Source organism: Sus scrofa, chromosome 10 (assembly GCF_000003025.6).
Source record: "Sus scrofa isolate TJ Tabasco breed Duroc chromosome 10, Sscrofa11.1, whole genome shotgun sequence".
NCBI classification, from domain to species: Eukaryota; Metazoa; Chordata; class Mammalia; order Artiodactyla; family Suidae; genus Sus; species Sus scrofa.
This window is the reverse complement of record NC_010452.4, coordinates 3,173,798-3,201,075: the sequence shown is the minus strand read 5'-3', so window position 1 is coordinate 3,201,075 and position 27,278 is coordinate 3,173,798. Positions and strand designations below refer to the sequence as shown.

Below are 27,278 nucleotides of genomic sequence, written 5' to 3'. Positions count from 1 at the left end.
TTAAAATAAAAAAGCAATGCATTGAACTTTTAAAGATTTAGTAAAGGAGTTTCAGATATCCTACAAAAGCACTTTGCATTGAGTTAGTTATCCAAGTATAAAGGATTTCAGTAGTTGCACGTCCTTGGATTCTACTTACACACGCACTACCCTCAGCACTCAGTCCTTCTTACCTTCTTAACTTACATCTAACCAATTATAATCTTATAATTGAGGAGAGACAACTTTTACCTGTGTAGAGACACATATGATAACTAATGAAAATTAAAAAAGTATACTCCCCAGGAAAATGCACAGGAGAATAAAAGTGTGCATGAAATTCGAGGACTCTGTAGACCTGCTCAAGCATCTTTCCCCAGAGCTGTCACAATAACCTAGATTGCAGCTGACCCTGGACCAGATAACCACCAGTCACTTGAAACTGTAACTGCCTTAGGCCTACATTTAACCCTGAGAGGTCCAACCACCCTCCCCTCTTTCCCAGGCCCTACAAGCTCGCCGCCATGCTCCCTATGTACTCCTGCGATTATGTTCTTAGCCATGTGGCTGCCAGGGGGATGGACCTCATTTCCTTTGTTCCCTTAGTTACTCACAAGCCATGTGCACATCTCTTTACAACCCATCTCTGCATCATCCGCCTACTGCTCTGTTTCCTCTCCCTGATGAAAGCCCCACTTTCGTTCCTGTTCCCTGCCACTCTACGCACCCTTTAAAATATTTCCATCAGAGGCTCTAGCACGCCCCTCCAAGTTTAACAGATAACGCACACTTTCTGGAGTCCTTTCGAGGTAAGGCTGCTCGCCCTCCCACTCTCCCAGCTCCTTCTTTCTCTTCCCCAGAACCGTTCACAGATCACTCCTTAGTAAAAGTCACATCTCCTTTGGGGCTGGCTCATTCGTACCAGAGAGCTAGACTCTGACCTTTGTTGAGACTTATCATTGCCGGCGGAATCATCCAGATCTAAGAACAAGGCCTGCATGCAATAGTCTGAACCCTTAAAGCAGATGCCCTGTGTGATCTGCACTTCTCTTGGGGAAGAAAAGAGTATTTACAAATATCCATTAAGTTTTGACATGAACCATGAATGAATATTTCTTACATAGTGTGAGTACAAAAATTCTATTGTATAATTCTACCTGGTACTGAGCAAAAACGATCAATAGCCAAATAATAAACACGCTTACAACAGTGATGTCTTCTATTAGAAAATACACTTTAAGTTACTGTGTATATCATTGAAATTGATTTCTGAAAAAGCCTAGTTCTTCTCAGCCACCTCAAGCTAAATACCTACAATACTACTCTACCTTACAATAATTTTTAAATGAACTACATCTGTGTTCGTGCTGGCTATGTTTTTATCCACACAGCATAAATACTATTTATATACTGGATTGCTCAATATAATGCAAGTCCTACAGTCAGAAGTAGACTAACTATAACTATATAATTTATATATATAGAATTCTTTTTCTTAACCTCATCTGCTAGCACTATAATGATGGGCAGTTATTGCTTGCTTAACCCTTAATATAAAAATATTTTCAGGTCACCTTTGATTCCCCTGAATATAATCTTGGACAAAAGATACACCTTGGACTAATTTTTATTAGCATTCTCAACATATCAACATGTTAAATTTTCAATTCAATGAAAAAATAATACCTACAATTTGAATCTCATCAAACAATAGAATGATATATTTAATGGCTACTTTTTACATTAATGAGGAAATGTACCACTTGAAACCCTAAGAAATACTCTTCATGTTTTATTTTGCTCTGGTTAACTTAGTGCAGAATCACACTGACACACAGTGCCAAATCTCTGGGCTGTTAGAACTGCAATGGCCATTGGCCAAACACAATAACATGTAGATCCAAACTGCCAGAGAAATATGTCAAAACATCTATTGTTTTGGAAACCACTGCCTGCCTCTCTCTCTCTCTTTCCCTTCATTTTTTTTTTGAAAAGTAAAGGTATCTTATTCTCCCTTTCTCTGGCAAAGTCAACCTTTGTTGAGTTAGAAGCCAAGGGTTTTCGTGCACATGTGGAGTTTATCCACTAATTCTAGATTATGGGTGTATCTTGACTTCTAGAAACTTTTGAATAAATACTTATACTTCTTAATTGTGTTCTAAAAACGTTGGGAGAAAAATACTCCTTAAATTAGACTTAATGTTTTTATGTCATTGACCTCCTTTGAGCCCTTCTCAGGATGATGTTTTTAAAGGCACGCAAGAAAATGTGAAATTTTACAAAAGAAATCCGTGTCATTAAAACAAAGCCTTATCCATGTACACTTTATGGGGTCCGTGTACCCCAAGATAAACTTGCACAACTCAAGTGTATTTCAATTGATGCTCTGACATGAAAAACCTTGACCCAATCATTCAGATCACCAAATTACATGAAAATAGATACAATGTGTCATCTTGACTATACTGCAACACTCAAAATGTAAGGGAATCTAAAATGATTTTCCAGGATACACATGTTGAAATCAGTGAGACAAAAGCATACATAGACATGGATTTTAGCAACAGAAAAGGGGATGCTGGGACACAATCTTAGGGTCAACGCCCTCCTACCTTTATGGCAGTGGATGCGATTTGAATGTGGTGAAGTCTCCGGAGGGTGCTGTCCCTGTCAATGAAATAGGAGGCAGCCAGCTGATGGAGCGTCTCCAGGGTGACCGAGGAGCTATTGGTGCTGGAATCACTTCCTTCAGATCGTTTGCTCAGCTTCCGCTTGTCCACAAAAATGGTGAGTGACTCCTCTCCTGCATTAATAATATTTTACATTATTCCATTTTCCACCTCAAATCAGGGTGTTCCATTACCTGCAGGTGAGGAAGCCTAGGTTACAGCCACGAGGAAACAAAAGAATGATAAACAACTAACAGTCAGGGAGTTTTGTTTTGTTCACAACTATTTGCTGCATCCTTATATTTTGGGATTTTGATCGTCATAAATACATATTTAGGGAGCTCCTGCTGTGGCTGAAACGAATCTGACGAGCATCCATGAGGACGCAGGTTCAATCCCTGGCCTACTCAGTGGGTTGTGGATCGGCGTTGCCATGAGCTGTGGTGTAGGTCGCAGATGCGGCTCGGATCCTGTGTTGCTGTGGCTGCGGTGTAGGCCAGCAGCTGTAGCTCTGATTCGACCCCTAACCTGAGAACCTCCATATGCTGCAGGTGCAGCCCTAAAAAGACAAGAAAACAAAACAAAAAAACCCCCCACTTATTTAGTAAATATTGAAGAGCAAGTTGTTATGGAACAGTTTCTCTAGATTTTGTTGACTTTCTCAACAAATAGTTTATCTTACCTAACACTCTTGAGGCCCCAAAGCAAATTCAGATGAAAAATTATGTTAAATAGTCTCAATATTTACTACAAATCAGCATGGCAAATGGAAACATGACCAAGTCTATTACAAAACATTAGCTGTTTTCAATTGTTTCTTGAAAATGCAGAGAAAACATGTATATGAATATATAGTCATACATATATATGTACTAAATTCAGAGGTTTCCCAAACATGGTATGATATCAAAATATTTTATATTAGTCAGATATTCTCTAAGGAAATCACTAACCTCCATGGAAGTTTTAGGTACTTGACAATGGTTTCACTAAGGTGAAATTTAAAGCATATTACACAGTTTTCAATGTACAAATGTTAACAAAATATGTCAACATCATTTAAGTTTAACATGAAGCACTGCTGCCATCCTCAGACCTCCATATTCTTGGATGTTTATGTAGCACATAATTGTCAAACTTGAAGCTTGTTCTTGTTCTTTCAGAAACCCATCTGTTCAGGTGGCATTATGCCCACTGATGAATTGGCAAAAGCCAGTTTTATGAAAGACCAAATGAGATTTTCTAACAGAACAATAGTTCACATTTCTTCTCCAAATTAAAAATAATACCATCTTTCAAGTGACCCAGCCTAAGCGACCATCCAGTGCTACGTGACAGTTTATGCTTTTCTGCAAGAGATGCGGTAAATGGGTATCAGAAAGAAGATGTCAGCAATGTTATCCTGGAAAGTGGCATTCTGAGTTGGTACTGGGATATCAGCATGCAATCTGGAAATCAGGCAGAGTAGAAGAGCTGAAGGAAAAAAAATATGAATGAGTGGGCCAAATTACTAACAGCCTTAAACCTTGTGTATGATATACCGCTTTCGGTGGGAACATCTGAGAGCAAGAAGGGGAATATATAAGTAAAATACTATAGAAAACCCACAGCAATTATTCGCCCCTGAAGGAGAGGATCAGCTGGTAGGACATTTGAGGGAATGCATCTCAGAAAGACAGTTGAATCTGAGAATAATCATTTGAGCACCAAGTTGTGAGCCGTCCCCAAACAAGCATCTTGGATGTAGATACAGATGGTCTATGAACCCCTAATGTGGCTCTGCTCTGTGCACATGCGAGTGCTATAGTCTGAATGTCTGTGCCCCCCAGCAGTCATAGGTTGAAATGCTACCCTTCTAAAATGATGGTATTCGGGGGTGGGGCCTGTGGAAGGTCATGAGGACGGAGCCCTCAGGAATGGAAGAAGTGCCTCTGGAAAGGAGGCTCCAGAGAAATTCCTTGTCCCTTCTTACCTGTAAAGATACAGGAAAAGGTTCCCATATGGCTCAGTGGAAACTAATCTGACTAGCAACCACGAGGATGCAGGTTCGACCCCTAGCTTTGCTCAGGGGGGGTAAGGATCCATCGGTGTTGCCATGAGCTGTGGTGTAGGTCACAGATGTGGCTTGGATCTGGGGTTGTTGTGGCTGTGGTGTAGGCCAGCAGCTGCAGCTCCAACTCGACCCCTAGCCTGGGAACCTCCATATGTTGCAGGTTCAGCCCTAAAAGAAAAAAAAAAAAAAAAGCAGGAAAAAAATCTGTGACCTGGAAGAAAGCCCTCATCCAACCATGCTAGCTGACATTCTGATCTTAGACTTAGAGCCTGAAGAACTATAAGCAATACATTTTTGCTGTGTGCTGTTTATAAGCTACATAGTTGGTGATGCTTCACTATAGCAGCCTGAACAGAGGAAGACAGCAAGAGATAGATCTTCTGAAGGAAAGTAAAAAACAAAATGACAAAGACATTTGTCTTTGTCAATGTGAATGCAAAAATAAAAAGGAAGCAAATTGAATAATGTCTACATCATATATTGTAGAACTCATACCAGCATTAATGAAAGGGGGAAATGAAATATACTGAAGAGTGCTAAAGACTAAGAGTTGCAAATTTGCTTTAATTGCAGCACTTGTCATAAAGCAGAAGACATGGAAGGTATAGGTTAAAATATGCATACGCTGCTATTTTTTAGGAGACTCCAACACACATTTCCTAGACCTAGATAGATGCGGGGGGCGGGAGGGTTTAAAAAAAGTAAGGATAGCAATCTATACAACCGCATTAATAAGGTAGATCTTAGAGGAAAATGGTAAACCTTATACTAATAGAGAGGAAAATGAAAACTTATTTCCTAGAGTATACGGAACATTTAGAAAAACTGGTCATATTCTGTTAAAAAATTATTAGTAATTTCCAAAAATGTGGGGGCAAAAATCATTTGACAGAGTTTCTCCTAACCAAATTCTATACACACTCCCAGGAGCTTGTTTTGATTAGACCCTTTCCTTGGGCATGTTCTCAAGAGCCCCGTTTAAGGAAGACTTCTGTCAGGTTACTTTAGCAAGAATCCCTTATCCTGCACATCTGATCATCTTTCATATCTGACCAAATTCCTCCTCTCCATCTCCCTGTGATGTTTGAGCCACAGTGGGAATTCTTAAACAGATACATTTTAAGATAAATATTACTTTGTAAAACTTTTGTAAATAACTTTAAATGTCTCAGCACAGAATACCTCCACCAAAACTAACTAACTAAATAAATAAAACACAATCAATTGGCCTTTATGGTGACTAGCATCCATGAGGATGCAGGTTTGATCCCTGGCCTTGCTCAGTGGGTTAAGAGTCTGCGCATTGCCATGAGTTGTGTTGTAGGTCACAGAGACAACCCAGATCCCGAGGGGCTGTGGCTGTGGTGCAGGCTCACAGCTGTAGCTCTGATTCTACTCCTAGCCTGGGAACTTCCATATGCCATGGGTGGGGCCCTAAAAATACAAAACAAAACAAAAAAATCTGATATTATTTAAAATGTTTACAGATGATATGAAATGCAGGAAAACAGCTGTAATAAATTGAGTATAATGTTGAACAAAAAATCTGGAAAAGATGACACGCACACACACAACAATTATTACAATGTATTATTATTGAAGCCAAATAAAAAAATAAAGCAATAGTAAACTGTATCCTATAGTAAATTTTAAAGCTTATATCTCATGACCAAATAGAATTGTAGAAGTGAAAAGATAGTTCAATGTAACTGTGCTTATAAGTATATCTTGAAAATCTTTGATCTCCATTAATGCCTACAATGCATTTGATAAATACATTATTGATTGATACATGTGATACATGTACAAATGTATTTGATAAATGCATTGATAAATGATTGATAAATACATGACTGATAATACCTATTGCTGATTAATTTTTGATAAGTTAGGATTCAATTAAAAATCCTTTAAAAGATAAAATATATGATTTGCCACCTAAAAGACAATGCTGTACTTACTATCCATAAAGCATTTCAATTAAAATGAGAACCAGATAAATAAACCCACAATTGATACTACTTTTTGACATGTTAATAAATTCACAGATAACCTGATTGTTCATTTGAAAAACTCAAGAAAATCAGTGGATAAACACATGGTAACAGAACTTAGTAACATTGCAGAAAATAATAAAACATTACTAATTTGATAGACTGAAATATTCAGATAATAATTAGTTAGAAGTAATGGATTAAGGTGCAACATTCATAATACAAAGAAAAATGCAAAACACACATACAAAATTATAAGCCACTCCTGAAAATGACAAAAATAGACCGATAAATGGCATGGTGCTTTGTTTTGAACTGGAATATTCAAAGTTAAAAATATATCACTTTTCCTGAAGTTAATGTGTAAGTTTAATCCAATTTTTATTAAAGAACCAGATGTGTCATTTTTTTGTCTCCTAGAGAAAGTGATGTTAATTATAAAAATTTTAAGGAAAAAATCAAAGAAAAGTAAACAGAAAACTTTCCAAAGGAATGGATAAGAATGAAAACACCTCTCTGTATATGAATACATATTTTAAAATGTATATAATTAAAACAGTGTAGTTTAGATGTACGAATACAGAGACCATTGGAACAGGAAAAAATCAAGTATATATTAAAATTTAGTATATAGGATAGAATATTAATTCAATGGGGAGGGGTAGAATTTTCAATAAATGGCATTGTGTCATCAGAATAGCCATTTGAAAAATAAAGTGTATACACACACATATACATGTATAGGTATACACATGTGCATATATATACATTTTTTTTTGTCTTTTTAGGGCCATATCCATGGCATATGGAGGTTCCCAGGCTAGAGGTCAAATCAGAGCTCCAACAGCTGGCCTAAGCCACAGCCACAGCAACGCCATATCAGAGCTGCATCTGTGACCTACACCACAGCTCATGGAAATGCTGGATCCTTAACCCACTGAGTGAGGCCAGGGGTCGAACCTCTGTCCTTAGGGATACTAGTCAGAACACTGCTGCTGAGCCACAATGGGAACTCCTAAAGCATATTTTGTATCTGAGGAGATATTCCTAACAAATTGGAGACATGAATACTTAATAAAATGAAAAGAATTGACTAAAAAAATAATGAATGAAAATGCAGGAATGGGAAAAAGCATTCCTAACCATGGCTAAAAGTCCAAAAGTAACACAATAAAAGATGAATTAGGCAATATAAAAAGAGCTGGTTTTCTTTTCTTTTTTTTTTTTTTTAGCACAAAACACAAATAAATTTTGCATTGTGGAGAGATGTTTGCAACTTATATTACGGACAAGTGACTAATAACTGTAACGTTCCAAGAGCTTCTAAAAATCAAGCAAGAAACAAGATTCAGGCATAGAAAGATAAGAGGGTTTATATAGGAAAAGACAAAAAAATATATATAAATTGAAAAGGCTTTCAATCTAAATCATAGTATGAGAAGCACAAATTTAAGGTATATTGATGTATCACCTTGTTGTTATTATGGACTTTGCCAAAATTCACAAGTTTGAAAACCCTGGCAAAGCTGTGGGTACACTTGAAGAAAATAGGTCCTCTGATATATTGTTGCTCAAGGGCAAAAATGATAAAACTGTGGGGAGAAATTTGGCAGTTATTAGCAAGAATTGACTCTGCAGCCAACTTTGAGAATGTATTCCAAAGAAACAATGGCTAAAATATGCTAAAGGTGTCTCACTGTGGCTTTTTAATAATATGTGTAACAACACAAATGCCTAATCGATAGGAATTGATTATATAAGAAAGTAGAATTATTTCTGCACACAAACATGACCAAGGCAAAGTGGATAAAATTGTGTTTCACAAGAGGGACTTTTTTTTTTTTATAAGAAAAGGGGTGATATAAATATATGGATGGATTTATGTTTTATTTAGGGAAAAAAAAAACACTGGAAGGATTAATCAAACTCTTTTATCTACGTTTACCTAAAAGAAAGGGGAGAGAACAGAATGAAAGGAACTTTCGGAATAAAGACTTCTCTGAATATACTTTGTTAAAGTTTTTTTTTAACACTAAAATAAGATCTTTTATAATGATCTTATTTAATTATAAAAATCTATCAAATCCAATAGAAAAAAAATCATCAACCCTTAAGAATTAAAATTAAGCCAATTGTTGGAGTTCCCACTGTGGCTCAGTGGTTAATGAATCTGATTAGGAACCATGAGGTTGCAGGTTCGGTTACTGGCCTCAATCAGTGGGTTAAGGATCCAGCATTGCCATGAGCTGTGGTGTAGATCACAGACGAAGCTTGGATCTGGCATTGTTGTGGCTGTGGTGTAGGTCAGTGGCTTTAGCTCTAATCAGACCCCTAGCCTGGGAACCTCCATATGCTGTGGGTGTGGCCGTAGAAAAGACAAAAAAAAAAATAAATAAAAAGAAAAAGCCATTTTTTTTAACCAAGTAATTGTTTATTGTTTGTAAAAGTAGCTCTTTTAATTGACCTATGAACACAGTATTTTATTTTATTTTTGTCTTAATCTTTTTTTTTTTTATTAGGGCTGAACCTGTGGCACATGGAAGTTCCCAGGGTAGGGGTCGAATTGGAGCTACAACTGCTAGCCTACCCCACAGCCACAGCAATGCTGGATCCTTAACCCACTGAGTGAGGCCAGGGATTTAACCCACGTCCCGGTGGATACTACTCAGGTTCATTAACCGCTGAGCCACAGTGGGAACTTCTTGAGCATAGTATTTTAAATGTAAGACCATTTTTGGAATACTCTACAGACAAATAAATGTACAAAGAATCAGCAAACTTCATTCTTTAGTCTATTTGTAGGTAGGAATATTAACGGTCGCAGTACAGTTTTATATAGCATATGAGATTAATATGGGTATATGAGTATGTATTATACAAGTCTCTCTAATTTGAGTATATTTGAAAATTTCATTTAAAAAAATATCATGGCATGAATGTTTGCAACTATCTGTGGTTGGCCCATGTTGAAAACATACCTGGTTATAACAATTTTTTCTTAAGTAACTAGTAAATTCATGACTCTAATATTATGGCTAAAATGAAATTCTAAATGATTTAATAGCTCTCAGATGATTTCATTTGCAAATTACCTCTAAATCCAAGCTCAGCCTCTCTGCATTCATATTGTTTTCTACAGATTTTGGTATTAGAAGAAAGCTTACTATAATCTTCAGTTAGGCAATATACATTAAGTTCAAAATACTGGTTCAACTGATTTATTGGACATTAGTTTTGCCTTTTGGAGATGTAAGAGAGCCATTTAAATATGTGAAAAGAATCATCTACACTATGTCTCTCTTGCCTGGTAGTGAATTTTCGCATTACTGGAGGTGTCCAACATTAATTTTTAAAATATATGTCCTTGAGCAGAATAGATGATTAGGCCACTAGAATGGATTCTTTTACCGAAGTATGTGGTTATGTAGGAAAAAAAATGTAGAATTAATTATTATGGTTTATATTTAAGTGTATCAACTACTACTGCAAAAGAGATTTAGGTTCTAACATCAGCTTCTACTTAGTAATATGATGGTCTTAAATATATAACTTAGGATTCCTATGTAACATGAGCATAGTAATCGCTCCTTCAAAGTGTGGCTATAAGCATAAAAGAGTTAATATCTATGAAAGACTTAATATTATAATAATAATTCAAATGTTGCTGGCATGCTATTAGTTTTTATTCGTCACAATTTACTAGAACTACCTAAAGCAACTCATTACATATCTGGACATTTTTGGTAATTTTAGCTATTTTGTCTTATTTGTGATGAACCTAAGCCTGGATTTCTACTTCTTTAACAATCTCCTTCTTTTATAAATTCATTAACACTAGTCATAATTTGGGTCCATATACAGAAATTAAAGATCTTCCCAAAAAGTCCTTAAAATATTGTATCCCCATAATCTTCACTCTTCTGGTGAAATATTCCACATCATTTATTTCTTATTAATGGGATTTCTATTGATTCCTATCTCACCCAAAAAAGGAGAAGTAGCACATGATAATTTAAAAAATTAAGTTAACCTTATTCCTAAAGGAACTAGAAAAGGACAAAAAAAGCAGAAAACCCAAAGTTAGTAAATGGAAATAAATAATAAAGATTAGAGCTGAAATCAATGAAATAGAGACCAAAAAAAAAATATTAACATAACAAAAAGATGGTTCTTTGAAAAGGTAAACAAAATTGATAAACATATAGCCAGACTAGACTCACCAGGAATAAAAAATGGAGGGTGCCCAAATCAATAAAATCAGAAAAGGAAAAGAAGTTACAACTAACAATACAGAAATATAAAAGATCATGAGAGACTACTGCAAACAGCTATATGCCAATAAATTGGTAATCTAGAAGAAATGGTCAAATTCTTAGAAAGGTACAATCTCTCAATACTAAACCCAAAAGAAATAGAAAATATGAACAGACCACTTACCAGTATTAAAATTGAACCAGTAATTAAAAATTCTCAACAAACAAAAGTCCAGGACCAGATGACATTGTAGATGAAGTCTACCAAACATTTAGGGAAGTGTAAACATTTATCCTTCTCAAACTATTCCAAAAAACTGCAGAGGAAAGAATACTTCTGAACTCATTCTACAAGGCCAGCATCACCCTGACACCACACATACAAAAAAGAAAATTACAGGCTAATATCACTGATGAACATTGATACAAAAATCCTCAACAAAATACTCACAAACTGAATCCAACAATACATTAAAGGGATCATAAATCATGATCAAGTGAGATTTATCCCATGGGTGCAAGGATTTTTCAGTATCTACAAATCAATGTGATATGCCACATCAACAAATTGAAAAAAAATTAAAAAAAAGATCATCTCAATAGATGCAGAAAAAGTTTTTGACAAAATTCGACATCAATTTATGATAGAAACTCTCCAAAATATGGGCAGAGAGGGAATATACATCAACATAATAAAGGCATTACATGACAAACCAAAAACTAACATCATATTCAAAAACATATGGCAAAAGCTGAAAGTATTTGCTCTAAGACCAAAAACAAGACAAAGATGTCCACTCCTGCCACTTTTAGCCAACAAATTTTTGGAAGTCCTAGCCATAGCAATCACATAAGAAAATGTACAAAAGGAATCTAAATGTGAAAGGAAGAAATAAAACTGCTACTCTTTGCAGATGACATGTTCTATACTATAAAATCCTAAGGACACTAGCAGAAAACTACTCTTGCTCATTAATTAATTGGGAAAAATTGTGGAATACAAAACTAGACACATAACATACAGAAATCTGTTGCATTTCTATACATTAATAATGAACTAGCAAAGAGAGAAATTAAGGAAACAGTCTGATTTACCACCATATTAAAAAAATATAATAAACCTGCCTAGGAGGTAAAAGACCTGGGCGTGGAAAACTAGGACACTGATGAAGATAACTAAAGATGATACAGATAGAAATATATACCATGTCCATCGATTGGAAGAATTAATATTGTTAAAATGACCATGTTATCCAAGGCAATTTATAGATTCAATATAATCCTTACAAAAAACCAAGGACAGTTTTCATAGAATTAGGACAAATAATTAAAAAAAAATTATGGAAACAGAAATGATTCCCAAGTAGTCAAAACAATCTTGAGAAAGAACAGAGCTGGAGAAATCACACTCCCAGACTTCAATGTATACTACAAAGCTATAGTAGTCAAAACAATATGGTCTGTCACAAAAACAGACACATAGATCAATGGAAGACTACAGAGTCCAGAGCTAAATCTTTGCAATTATGGTCATTAATCTATGACAAAAGAGGCAAGAATACACAATGGAGATGAGATAGTGTCTTTAATACATGCTGCTAGGAAAACTAGAGAGCTACCTGTAAAAGAATGAAATTAGAACTTTCCTACACCAGACATACAAAAATTAACTCAAAATAGTTTAAGGGTATAAATTTAATAAGGGAAACCATAAGCTCCTAGAGGAAAACAGGAAAAACACTCTTTGACATAAATTGTAGCGATATTTTTCTGGATATGTATCTTAAAGCAAAAGTAAAAAGAGCAAAAATAAACAAGTGGGACCTAATTAAACTCAAAAGTTTTGCATAACTAAGAAAAGCACTGACAAAATAAAAATACAACCTACTGAATGATAGAAAATATTGGCAAATTATATTTTTGATAAATGGTTAATATTCAAAATATAGAAACAGCACATACAACTCAACATTAAAAAAAATCAAACAATATGATTAAAAAATGGATAGAATATCTGAATAGACATTATTCCAAAGAGTACATGGAGATGGCCAATAGGCACATGAAAGGATGCTCGACATTGCTAATTATCAGTAAAATGCAAATAAAAACCACAATGAGATATTGCCTCACACCTGTCAGAGAGAAAAAAGTGTACAAATAACAAAAGTTGGTGAAGCATGAAGAAAAGGGCAGCCTCATACCCTGTTAGTGGGAATTTAAATTGGTGCAGCCACTTCGAAAAATAGGTCTCAAAAAAAAAATCCTAAAAATAGGAGTTCCCATCGTGGCTCAGTGGGTAACGAATCCAACTAGGAACAATGAGGCTGTGGGTTCGATCCCTGGCCTCACTCAGTGGGTTAAGGATCTGGAGTTGCTGTGAGCTGTGGGGTAGGTCGAAGATGCGGCTTGAATCCCATGTTGCTGGGGCCGTGGCGTAGGCTGGCGGCTACAGCTCCGATAGACCCCCTAACCTGGGAACTTCCATATGCTGTGGGTCTGGCCCTAGAAAAGGCAAAAAAAAAAAAAAAAAAAAAAATTAAAAAAATAAAAAATGCAACAAAAAGCAAACATAACAAAAAAATAAGCAGATTCGCAGTTATAGAGAACAAACTAGTGGTTGCCGGTGGAGAAAAGGATATGGAGAGGGGTGGTGGAGGGGTAACGGAGTTTAAAAATAAAACAAAAAACAAATTTGAACTAATTTTATTTAAGAATATTTTATAAATATTAGACCATCTCATGCTACAACTGCAAAATGACACAAAACAAGAGCTAGGGATCACTATTTCAGAGTGGCTTTCATTACAACGAAGTGAAAGGGAAGACCAAAGTTAACGGGCTTAAGTAATCAAAGACAAAGGTAGGAAACTAATGGCCCATGGACACTACCATGAATATTTGGAGTTTTTACTCTTTTTCTCCTGGACATGTGAAAAATAATTCCTTTATTTTTCAAGGATTTCACATTTGCTTGGAAGGTACAGACCAATGCTTCTTCTTCCTTCTATGCTGAGAATATGTGCTACAAACAACAGGGGAAAGCAAATGAAAAGATGCCATTGTAAATCTTAATTTTATTACGAATTTTTCTGTTTATTTATTTTTTTATTTTTTAATTTGAAGGAAACATGACATATTGAGGGAAAGGAAAGCATGAGTTTTGGAGTCAGGTGTATTTAGGGCGTATCCTGACAGCCTTTTTTCCCTCTACCTGATAACCACAGGATTTTGCTTTTTGAGGTTTCTTTTTTTTTTTTTTTTTTAGAAAGTATTGTCGATTGTGTTGTGTCAATTTCTGCTGTACAGCACAGGGACCCAGTCATACATAGACAAACATTTTTCTTACACTATTTTCCATCATGTTCTATCCCAAGAGATCGGCTATAGTTCCCTCTGCTATACAATCACACATAGCCTTAGCATTTTCACTTATAAAACAGACTAAAAAATATCCTACTTGCAACTGCTTGAGAAGATTAAAAAATACAGTTCCTCTCTATAGTTTGACAGAACACATGATGTATACAATAAATTCTGGTTTCCTCTCCTTTCCTTTTTTTTTTTTCTTAGGGCCCAACAGTAAATGAACTGGGTTTTTAAATTTTTCTTGTTAGAATTTCATAGACATTAAATTTCACCCCGGGAACCTGATATTAGTCAAACTGTTTTCTAATGGAAATTGTCATCAAGATAGATGGGATTATTGAAGATAGTAGTTGGTTATCCTTTACAAGAACCAGATAAATAGAAGCCATTCATAAATCGCTTCTAGTTCTTCTCAAGAGTGGAACGGTACTTCATGTAGGCAAAAGCTTTTGCTGCAGTAAAGCACGTGAGGCAGCTTAAATCTGCAGTTTAAATGATCATAACTGTTCTGTTATGCACCCTTTGTCTTAATCTCTTATTTCGAAACAGAACATATAACTAGGGATGTCAGCAGACTAGCTTATGCTACTTTCAAGTTTTGCAAGTCATGTATTGTTAAGGATCTAAGTTATTTCGACAAGGCCATTCAATTTAGATGGAAAATAAGCCCATTTCTTTCCTCTAGGAAAGCAATTTAAATTTCTGCTTTTTTTTTTAAATTTTACATGACTAAAATGCTTTTGTGATGTTCACGTTATTTACCTTCTTTGAAACTTTTACAGTGTGTCTTAAGAAAGAATAATACAGTCTCAACTTCAATTGTAAATCTCTGTCCGTTATACAAGTTCATCAGAATTCTATGCAAAAATATTCAGATTTAAAAACCGAGATTTTATTCAATCAGCTAAAAAAATTGTGTTCCAATGTTACTTTCATCCACATTTTTTTAAACCAGCTGTGGCTCACAAGCATGACATGAATGCCAAAGGACATTCACCCACTTCGTAAAAACCAAATATGATTTTGAAACGATTCAACATTCTGAGTCTGTTAGAAAGTGAAAAGGATTAACGATGGTAGGCATAAAAAGATGTGATTATTTCACATAGAAATCATGCAGCTGTACCTTTTACAACTCAACTGCTGTGGTAGTTTATGTACATTAAAAGCACATATTGGAAGATGCTTTCACACAGCATGAGAAACAGAGGACAATAAAACAACCAAAAAAAAAATCATGACTTTAATTTTATCCTATGATTAGTTCATAAGGTAGGAAGAGGTAATTGTGACTTGGACCTCAATACTATGTATTTCTCTGTCTTAGTTTTCAAGTCATCGAAACTGCATCCATGACAGAGAGAAAGTAAAGAACTTTCAACTATTGTCTTTTCACGTGGATTCTCTCAATTGGCATTCTCATGTATATAGTTATTGGGGAAAGAGGTAAGGCTTTCAAAGTGTTAGAACCAAAAGCAGTGGATACAAGGATGAGTAAAAGAATGCCAGAGCCATATCAACAGGATGATGCGACAGATGATTCCTTGCAATTTTTTTTTTTTCCTGTTATGGATACAAACATGCACACATGGATTAACGGTCCCTTGTAAAGAAGAACAATGCATGATTCCCTTTAACTTGGTATTGAAAATGAAAATGTTTAGGTCAGTGGAATAATTTGTGCCAGGTATGCCGAGATTCAGGACAAGTTTCGAGAGGCACCAGAAAGGTACTCTGTTTTTTTTGGTTTTTGGGGTTTTTTTGTTTGATTTTTTGCCTTTGCTCTTTGCCAGGAGCAAAGAGCCTTCTTCATCTTGAGTCCCAGAATGAGGAGACCCTCAGAGCAAAATCACAGGGGGTCCTCAGTCGAAACAAATAATATTAAGGAGACACAAGCATTACAGTCACAATGTCCTGAGATTTGAGGTTCTTTCTTTTTAAACTACAATGAAGAACTTTGATGTTGGCTACGTTTATTTTAGTTTATCATTGCTACTGCCGATGGACAAGCATACCATTCCACTCAGCAAAAAATGTGCATTTATGGCAAATGTCTTCCCGGTCATTCAACTTCCTTATACCTGAAAATCTGATGTTGACGGTCGGTTTTGCTTTCTACTCAAACTACCATTTGAGTAGAAATTCTTTGTAAGGGAATAACCAGTGCAAACATACCTGAAATGTAATTGTACGTTTTACATTTGATGTATCATTATAGCTAAAAATGTTATCCTATTTTTGGTAATAACAGGTCACGTTTTTCTTTGTGCTACATTTTACCATATTTTAAGTATCTCTGTCTTTCTGAAGTTTTGTTTCACTTGTCACAGTGTTTACTCGCATTGCTAATGATCACCCTTCCTTAGTTTAATGTGTTAAAAGGTATAAATCCTGGTGATATGTATCTTTCCACTAATACAGATGTGTATAAAAAAGAGTGTTTTAGAAACATATAGAAGGAAAAAAATTGTATAAAAATAGGCTTCTGACAAGGAGTAGAACCAAATATATAAAGACAGTAAAAAACAAACATGTTGGCTTAATACCAATTGGAATCTGCAAGATATTATGGGAAGGAAATAGCTAGCCTTATGCAGCCTTGGCAAAGCAATTTAAGATGTTTTGCAAAACACTCCAAAGGAAAGCAATGGATCTTATGGTTATTAAAACTCTACCCCCCCTCTGCAAAAAGCCTGAAAAAATTTTAAACAAAAGGGCCCAGATCCAAGAGTCTTTAGAGAACAATGTCATAAAAAAAAAGAGGAACTGAAAAGATATAATTCCAAGGATAGAATATACCCTGAGTAAAATACAATCAACTTACTTCTATTTTGGAGCAATTTACAAACAATGCGATAATGAACACTTTGTTAGATGTAGTTATAGTGCCTGCAATTATTTTGGTAAGATTAATTCTCAGAAGTGAGATTTCTGGAACAGTTAAGTACACTCTAAATTTATACAGATACTCTAAATAGTGCTGTCCACACTTAATGTGCCTATAAATCACCTGAAGATTTTGTTAACGTGTAGATTCTGATTCATTAATCTGGGATGGAATCTGAGATTCTGCATTTCTAACAAGTTCTAAGGTGATACTGATGCCTTTGAACCATGGACCACACTCAAGTAATATGGCCACTAAACCACAGTAAATTTTGCTACCAAGGCAAATGTCTGTCATTATCAGTGCCCTGTGTGTTCTTTTAAGGAGAGTCCTGAATCTTTGCAGTTTTATAGGTAACTCAGTACATATTTGTCAAATCAATGGACAGGTGATTTTATCGGTCTCGTCAAAGTGCTATAAAGAAAAATAAGAACAAATACAATCAAATTTGTGAAATTCTAAAGCTTAGCATTTATCTCTTGACTTAGTTGCCAAGAATGCCATTATTAAGATCAACGGACATAGCAATTTTAATTTCATTTTCACCTGTTATCTTTATTATTTTAATAAATGGGTTCAAATCATTTTAGTATGTGACTGTCTTATAAACCATTAAGTGAATTAACAATATTACTTGAATTTCCAAGTCTTTGTCTTAGTTACCAGAGAAACATGAGAGGGCTGGAGATGATAGAATGAAAGAGAGAAAGCAGAGACAGAGAGAGAGAAAAGACAAAAAGATGAGCAAATAGAATTAATCTCAAGTAGTAGGAGTATGAGTAAATATTTGGTTTTAAGTACCACTATGGCAATCTTTTCTCTGCATCTGTGCCATTATGTTAATAATTCCCTGGGATAGAAAGCTTCAGAAAACTGTTCTTTTCCTTCTTTTAGTTCTTTTTATTAAACAGAATATGTATTCTTGTAGAGGAGATAGTTCTATGTATTTTAAAGTAATTATTCATATTTGCTTAAGAAACAAAGTGTGTGTATATAAATATATATATATAACCACATTAACTTATTTAAATTATATTACAGATAAACTAAAATAAAAGGAATGTGCACTTCCTAAGAAGAGACCATATGAAAATGAGAAAAGCAGCTGTTAATATATTTTGAAAGAAGATGGTGCATGACATAGAGTTAAAAACATTGCAAATTCTCTATGCAATGGAATTTGCATAGATAAAAGGGAGAATTGAGTATTTCTGAAATTTAATGAGGATATTCAGATTTTCTATACTTCCAGTGTAAGAAAATAAGAAAAAAAAAACAGAATATTCTATCATATTCTAGTTTAGTTATCTCTGTTTTTTTTTTCCTTGAGAGATATACACACAAAAATATATATCATAAAATTTTGGCTAAATAAACTACCTTGTGGGTATAGTTAGTTACAGAGTATGTAGTCACTGAGGTAGTATTTGATATTTTAGATAATTACCCTAGAGAGTTAATGTTATTATGGACATCAATTACACAGATTTTCCCTTCAACAACAAAGAAAATGTTTTCTGTATTTAACAAAATTAAATATCTGACAATATGCTGAAGTTGACCAAGCGGTAACTACAAATACATTCTCATAAGAAGCACTTTCAGGAAAAAATTCCAAACTAAATCTGTACGTGAAAAAAAAAAAAAAAAGTAACTATGTCTGCTAAAAAGTTAATTATGGCTTTTCAAACTCTGTGCATTCAAAATCCAGTGGTCGAAATGAAACTGTTTTTATGCTGCTCAGAATGAAAAATACTCTTCACAGTTGTAAATAAACAGTGCTTAATACATTACCTATTAGCTGCTGGAATGAATTTTGGTCCAACAACAGCAGCAACACCAATCACAATAAAACAAAACTTTTCTGTCCTGAAAAGAGTATTTTAGAGGGAAGGTATTTTGCCTAAACAGTCCCTACTGTATCCAAATTCCTGACTCTGCCCACAGAGATGCAACGAGTGATAAGCTGGGTGTGGGGAAGAAAGCAGCCTGCCTCTTCCGCTTCCCCTTTAGGATGTGTGGTCAGGAGGAGCAGAGAAGCACCCACTCTGATCTTTAGGGAGCCAAGCCTAACCAAGGAGATGCTCACCATTTATGTGACTCTAGGGGGCTCAGGGCTTTGCTACAGCTGGTTCGACAAATCTGAGTAATTCTGGAGATGAGGATCAGGCCACATTTAAAATTACGATAAATATGTGATTGTAATATTTTTATACATTTTGAATGAATGTTTTAGTTTTCGTCTTCCTTAGTCCTTTTTCAATTGATCCAGAACTCCGACCTGGTATTTTTTATCTCTGCCCTCCCTTTACTCAGTAAGACCAACAATTTTAAGGTCTTTTTATTTTCATTCACTCATTTTTTTTTTTTTTTTTTTAGTATTTCTATATTCAGCACGCAGATACACTTTTATTTCAGTGTTTGTCATATATTGTATTATAATGAAATACATTATAAAAACAGTCATGAAATATATTCCACAGCTAGAAATCAATATATCCCAAGAGTGCAATCTTTTTCAAGATTGATTCTTTGAATTGAGCAGCTTATTTTAGATTTTTAAACAGTGATGGAGTTTAGATATCATTATCCCAAATAGAAGCAAGCTAAATTACTGTATTGATAAATAGTCTGGAAGCTATAAGATGAAACAAATGGGGAAAGTGATATGTATTGAAGAAGGTTTTTTATAATTTATTTTTCTCTATAGGAAGGTAATTCAATCACTGGCTTTATCTATCATAAAATATCCCATTAAAAGGCTTCAGATATGCTATCCCAAGTTTTATGTCTAAGTCAACAGTATGATGTACTAAATAACTCTTGGGGAAAAAGACATTTTTCATTTATGTCCTTTTCATCACCTTAATACTGGTAGAGAGTATTTTACACTCAATTTGTTTTAGAAAAGACTTAAATTTCGTTGAAGATCTAGTTACTTAGGAAGCATCTACTTATAAAATAACTGGCTTTTTGTTAAAAAAAAAACATTCGTTTCTATAGATCAGTGCGTTAATATTAGAATTGTTTCTTGGTATTGGTCAATTAAGGCGAGAGAGAAGGTTTGCTCAAATTAAATACCACCGATATCAATTTTTAAAGAAATAAAGTAATGCAATTTCATGTTCAGTCAGGTAAAACATATGAAGCTAAAACACACTTACAGCAACAAAAAAGGGTTAGTGTAATTACAACAGCAATAATTTTTAAATTGCCTGAAATCAACTTGGTATGAATTTTAATTGCAGATAGTTTGTATCCTTAAGCTACTTAACTAATTTCATGCACTTTAGCTAAATTATTAACATTATCCAACAGAGAGATTCCTGAAGGAAAATATAAGCAATATTCAAAGGAGAAAATAGAATTCCAACAGAAAATACCAGGAACATTAAATCCAAGGAATAATCAGAGATTAGAAGGCAAGTGAGGACAGCAACTGTACTCTCCCAGTCCCCCACCACCATTATTTAAAAGTCTTGTTCAAGTCTGCCTGAATAAGACCTTGAAATAATTGAAGTAAAGCATATTGTCACCATTCGAAAATCAACCTGAAGAAGCGATTTATCTCAAAGGTTTTTATAAATCAGGCTTGTAAAAACAAAATCTTAAAACAGGAATGTGGCATCCATAATGCCAAAACAATGAGACACATCAAAATGTCACTGTAATTTTGCTGCTAAGAAACAAAACCGTCCTTGAGAATCATTTGTGCTCTTTGATTTCTGCACCTCCCCCCCATCCCTTCCTTCCTTTCTTATTGAAGAATATAGTTTATGTTCTGAAATTCTTCTGGATACTCCGCATTGTTGATATAATGATCATGAAACCAAGCATGTGTTTCAAGACCACTGGAGTTTTTTAAAAAGAGAGATTATAGAAATAATTTTCATTTTTATTTCAGATTTTATTGAATTGATAATCATCATCATTACGCAGCCCAAAAGACAGTGTTCGCAGAATCATTTTTCACAGTCATGAAGCTATTTTGTCATTGTCTTGCTGTCCACACTGGTGTGGCAACAACAGCAATAACATACAGGACGGCATGTTTATGCCAAGGACATTTTCCTACACGTACACGAATCCTCCCATGATCCTGTCACAGGGGTTATTACTCTCCCTCTTTCTACTAAAAGAAACTAAAACTCAGTGAAGTTACTTAACAGTTATTAAAGTCTCACAATTGGTTTTTAAGAAAAGGAGCATCAGGATTCAACACCAGGCTTGTCTGGTCTGTTTATCTCATCATTTTAATATTAATCATTGAGAGAGGAAGGTAATAGAGAGAGAGCATGTATACATGGCTACCCTTTTCTGTCTGCTAGAACCCCCTACATCTTCCACCTTAATTCCTTAGGATTACACGGAAGGCTTCTTGCTTTGGTGTGTCCAGAGAGCTACTCGTTTTCCACCCTCTCTAGGCTTTGTTCACCTGCTCTCTCTTTCATCCTAATTCTTTCTTATTTGGAATCTATTTGTATGGTCAGTGTTGGCTCTCTGGATGTGCTTCTATCACGTTGTATTCTTCCTGAATTAAATATTAGTTGTCCTCCATATATATTATACCTCTGACATGTATCCAATGGACTGAGCAGCCTCAGCCTCCTAGCAAGTGTAGCTGCACTTACTTATTCATTTAACAATAATTAATGAGAACCTATTGTGTGCCTAGAGCTAACATAACTATAGGGGTAAAGTGGTGACCAATATAGGCAAGTTCTCATTTTCAAAAAAGTATGCCAGAATGACAGATAACAACACAGGAAACAAATAAATAACATTTTTTTCCCACAGAATAAATTCTATGGAGAATGCAAAGGAGTTATGAAATAGTAGAGAATATTGATGTTCTATGGGCATTGTTGCTGGTAGGATGATTAGGAAAGGTCTCTCTGAGAAAGTAACATATGAAGAGAAAAATGTGAAGTTTCCTTGTGGCTGAAAGGTAGAGCATGATGAGGAGGGGGAAAAGATAAGTTCTGAGATGACATTCAGTACCAGATCATCCATGTGGATTTCATACAAAGTGGCTAATTATAGGTTTTGATTAAAACAGGAAATGATGAATGGATTAAGAGGATGTGGTACATATATACAGTGGAATACTACTCAGCCATAAAAAAGAACAAGATGCTGCCATTTGTAGCAACCATGGGTACAACTAGAGATTATCATACTAAATGAATTAAATCAGAACGATAAAGGAAAATACCATCCATTAGATGTGGAATCTAAAATGTGGCACAAACGAACCTGTCTACAAAACAGAAACAGACCCAGAGACATAGAGAACAGACTTGTGGTTGCCAAGGGGAAAGGGGAGGGAGTGAGATAGGGAGTTTAGGGTTAGCAGAAGCAAACTATTACATTTAGAATGGATTAGCAATGAGTTTCTGCTGTATGGCGTAGGGAACTATATTTACCCTCTTGAGATAGAACATGATGGAAGATAATATGAGAATAATATATGCATATATGTATGTATGTATGACTGGGTCACTTTGCTGTACAGGAGAAACTGACACATTATAAACCAATTATACTTTAATAAAAAATAAAAATAAAAGAGGGAATGATCTGAACCAACTCAAGTTTTAAAAATGTAAGTATAGGGGTTGGATCTTAGGAATATTCTAGGATAAACATGGCAGTGACTTTGTCTGAGGACATTGGGGTAGAAGCTGGGAAAGAATCTGCTATGGGATATATTTGGAGGAATGAACAGATATGACATAGTGACAGGTTGGACTGGCAGGTAAAAGGAAAAAGACACATCTTATAAGGCTGAGAAATGAAAAGCAAGTGGATTTCATGCCCACCTCACCACTGGTGTGAACCAGCCTGCCTGTCTTCAATAAACTTACTAGGAAACTGACAAAGGAGTGGGGAATTGGTGTTTTCTTGGCTTACCTATCCAATTTTGTCCAATGCTGTTTATTACAGGAAAGAATAAGCTCCATTTCCAATGGCATGTTTGGACATTATTCAAAGCCCTACACAAAATTAAATATATGGAATCCTGGGGTTTTTTTAGTTTTAGGAAAATTTCAGTTCTTTTCCATTACACATGGTCTCTCCCTAAACCATTTAAATGTATTCAAAATACTGAATTATATACCACCTTGACAAAACACACATTTAATGATATTAAATCACACTGAGGGAGATGTGACATGATCAATTTCTACTTTCATATTATGCATCTTTTTTTTTTTTTTTGTCTTTTTAGGGTGGCACTTGTGGCATATGGAGATTCCCCTGCTAGGAGTCTAATTGGAGCTGTAGCCCCTGGCCTACACCAGAGTCATAGCAAGACGGGATCCGAGCTGTGTCTGTGACGTGCACCACAGCTCATGGCAACGCCGGATCCTTAACCCAGTGAGCAAGGCCAGGGATCGAACCCGCAATCTCATGGTTCCTAGTTGGATTCATTAACCACTGAGCCATGACGGGAACTCCAATTGTGCATCTTAATTGATATTTATTACTATTTTTATATCATATATCCACCATGATCAGCATTGTTAAAATAGCTCTAAAAATGTAATTTTAAAATTTCAACCTTTTCTTCAGGACCTTTCCAGCTCTCTGTAACCAGAAGTCCCACCAATGACTGCATTGCTTATAACTTAATTGTAAACAAACTTTGGCACAGCACCCTGCATTATAGAATGCAATAACTGTATTTAATATATGACGCTACTTGTTTGGAAATTGCTTTCAGGCGGAAACTAAGTGTTAGTCAGCTACCTCACCATTGTGAACCCCAGACAAGATATTCTGTAATAACTCAATAAATGTGGTAAGTTAACAAATGAAATTAGGATTATTCCAACTGCAGCTGTTTGGGTTACCCCACACTTTTCGGTGACTTACACACTTTTACGCACAAGCACACACAGGCACAAGTATTTTCAAAGAGTCGTACCTCCCAGAGTAGCAGAGAGCAAGAAATGTGTCCCATATTTCTTGATAAGGTTTTCTGTGATTTGCTGAAGGGTAGGTCGACGTCCCAAAAGTCTTATGTTGCGGAAGAATTCAGGGGCAAGAGGCAGAGGGGAGCCAAGGAAATTTCTTCTCTCAACTGCAAGGTTATTTACTTTCCAGCGGCCAAACTCCCTGAAAAGCAAATTTATTTTTATTCATAAATACATAATCTATTGGAATGTTTTCATTTGAAAAGTTCACTGGGTCGTTTCTCTGCGTCACTCCATGACAAAGATTCCTGCTTGTAATAATACGTCATGTGCTATGAGTAGCAGAAGCAGTATTTGTAATTTATGTAACTAGAGTGAATATTCTGAAACCAAGTCATGTAGAGGAAAAACAAACCACTTAAGCAGATACTACTGTTCCCCCCAACCAAGAAAAGATATACTTATATAAATGATTGGATTGTATGTAAAATATTAAAGTGGAATTTTTTAAAAAGGGCTATGAGCATTTTTCATTGTCTAATTGAAACTGAAATAAGAATAAATTTGTTTTTACCATTAATGCTTCCTTCCTTTATTCACTTTAGTGTGGGAGCCTGTAAAACCTCAAGGATATTGAGGAGCCATAGAAGATTTGTTTAAATATGGTTAAATGGGAAACTTTTTTAATAATAATAATTATTGTTTACAACATACCTGGAAACCCACATTCAACTTAATTCGCAGGTTCTCAGATTCAGTATGACTTTTGGGGTGGACTTGGTTAAATTAGAGAAGTGGCAAATACGGTTATAAAAGATTATGCATTAAAAAATGAATACATTTACATGGAGTCAACCTAATAATACTTTAGAAAATAACTGTTGAACTGGACTGTCTAGAATCAACTATACAGATTTTTTAAAAATTTTTTTGAGGCGTGGTCTGATAAAAATCTCAAATACCTTCCACAGGGTAGACTTTCCTTTACTGGATTTCCTCCTATGTGCATTCTTTAACTCTGTTATTACTTCGCAAATAACATGTTGATTGGATATTGTATAAATATGTCATCTTTATTTACATCTTTATTTATTTTGGTCTCTCCAAAACACCTGCACCACACCACAAAACGTGCATGACAAAGATACATCTGTGAACCAGACTCCAAGTGGAGTTCCCATCCTAGAGAAAATTTTAAAAACTACAATAAAGAAGGGTTACATTTTTTAAAAACTTCAGATTGTGATAAGTTGAGAGCTACCAGAGACAGCCCATCATGACAGGCTGAGGTGCTACGGGCAGCTTGGCCCTCTTTTGATTTAAGTGACCAGAGGGACCAGCTCTGGGGAGGTGGTATTTGATACTTAGGTGCTCTTGGGAAGGAAAAATAAAAGAGGTTGGATATGGGCAAACAAGATGAAGATTTACACAGAACAATGAAAATCAGTAAGTACTTCCAGGACCAAGAGGTAAGACCCTGACAGGGGACTACCTAATCTAACCGTGGATTACTTGTTGCTCTGACACAGCTTTGACAGCCAGACAATCTAGCCAGTCTTTTGGAAACTAATTAGAAGATAAGATACACTCAGGAATCTAGGTAAAATTTTGACCTGAAAAAAATATCAACTTGGCATTCTCTTCATTGAGAAATCCTTGGTATCTCTCCCATAAATCAGCAGATCCAAACAGTTTTAAATAAATTATTCTACCAATGGTTCTCAAATGTCAGAATCACCTGGAAACTCCACCCCAGAGTTTCTGATTTATTAGGGCCTGGTATGAGGTCAAGAGTTTGCATTTTTAACAAGCAATGCAAACACTGCTATTCTGCGTTTCATACTCTGAAGGAAAACTACTGACTAGATAATTTGGTATATATATATATATTCCTTTTTAGGGCTACATCCACAGCATGTGGAGATTCCCAGGCTAGGGTTGAATCAGAACTGCAGCTACCAGCCTACACCAGAGCCACAGCAACTTGGAATCCAAGCCATGTCTGCCACCTACACCACAGCTCACAGCAACGCAGGATCCTTAACCCACTGAGTGAGGCAGGGATCGAACCTGCATCCTCATGGTTCCTAGTTGAGCCATGAAGGGAACTCCTGATAATTTGGTATATTTTTAAAATTTACTCAAAGTGCTCTCTTTTAAGTAAATGTAGGGCTTTTAAAGACACTATTACATTTATTACTTCACATTTCCTCAGAAAAGAGTAAGAATGTCTTTGTTATGTTTCCAAACCTGACTGATAACCAATAATTATTTTATGTCTTTTTATCTTATAAGAAATGTACCTGAATTTGGGGTCATTCTGGAGAGATGGGATTAAGGTGGCGGAATAGAAGGACTGGAGCTCAACTTCTCTCCTAAAAACAACAAAATTCACAACTAAAGACTGAGAAATCTCTACCCAAATGGACCGGAAACCTTAAAAAAGATGCCCTACTCCAGAATAAAAAGAGGAGGCCACATCAAGAGGTAGGAGGGGCGATGTCACGATATAAACAACCCCATACCTCCTGGGTGGGAAGCTCCACAGACTGGAAACTAACTGGTTCACAGAGACTCACCTACAGGAGTGAGAGTTCTGAGTTCCGCATCAAACCCTCATGTGTGGGGATCTGGCACTGGGAGAAAGAGCCCCTGGAGCATCTGGCATTGAAGGCCAGTGGGGCTTGTGCACAGGAGCTCCACAGGACTGGGGGAAACGGAGACCCCATTCTTTCCTTTCCTTTCTTTCTTTCTTTTTTTTTTTTTTTTTTTTTTTTGTCTTTTTAGGGCCACGCTAGTGGCATATGGAGGTTCCCTGGCCAGGGGTCTAATTGGAGCTACAGCTGCCAGCCTACACCAGAGCCACAGCAACGCAGGATCCCAGCCGGGTCTGTAACCTACACCACAGCTCACGGCAACGCCGGATCCTTAACCCACTGAGCAAGGCCAGGAATCGAACCTGCAACCTCATGGTTCCTAGTCTGATTCATTAACCACTGCGCCATGACAGGAACTCCTGGAGACCCCATTCTTAAAAGGCGCACAGACTTTCATGTGCACTGGGTCCCAGGGCAAATCAAGGTCTCCACAGGAATCTGGGTCAAACCTGACTGCAGTTCTTGGAGGACATCCTGGGAAAACAGGGGTGAATGTG

General features: G+C 35.8%; 1 protein-coding gene across 3 annotated transcripts in view; it reads right to left on the bottom strand.

The window, feature by feature from the left end:
- Window positions 1–27,278, bottom strand: part of BRINP3 (BMP/retinoic acid inducible neural specific 3) — a 404,393-nt gene that overhangs the window by 166,554 nt on the left and 210,561 nt on the right. For all 3 annotated transcript variants that reach the window (XM_013980016.2, XM_013980017.2, XM_005667914.3), the window contains exons 3-4: window positions 24,136–24,326; window positions 2,592–2,782 (exon numbers count right to left, since the gene is read on the bottom strand). In XM_013980016.2, coding sequence (XP_013835470.1) covers window positions 2,592–2,782; window positions 24,136–24,326 — 382 coding nt within the window. The remainder of the gene's footprint in view (window positions 1–2,591; window positions 2,783–24,135; window positions 24,327–27,278) is intronic.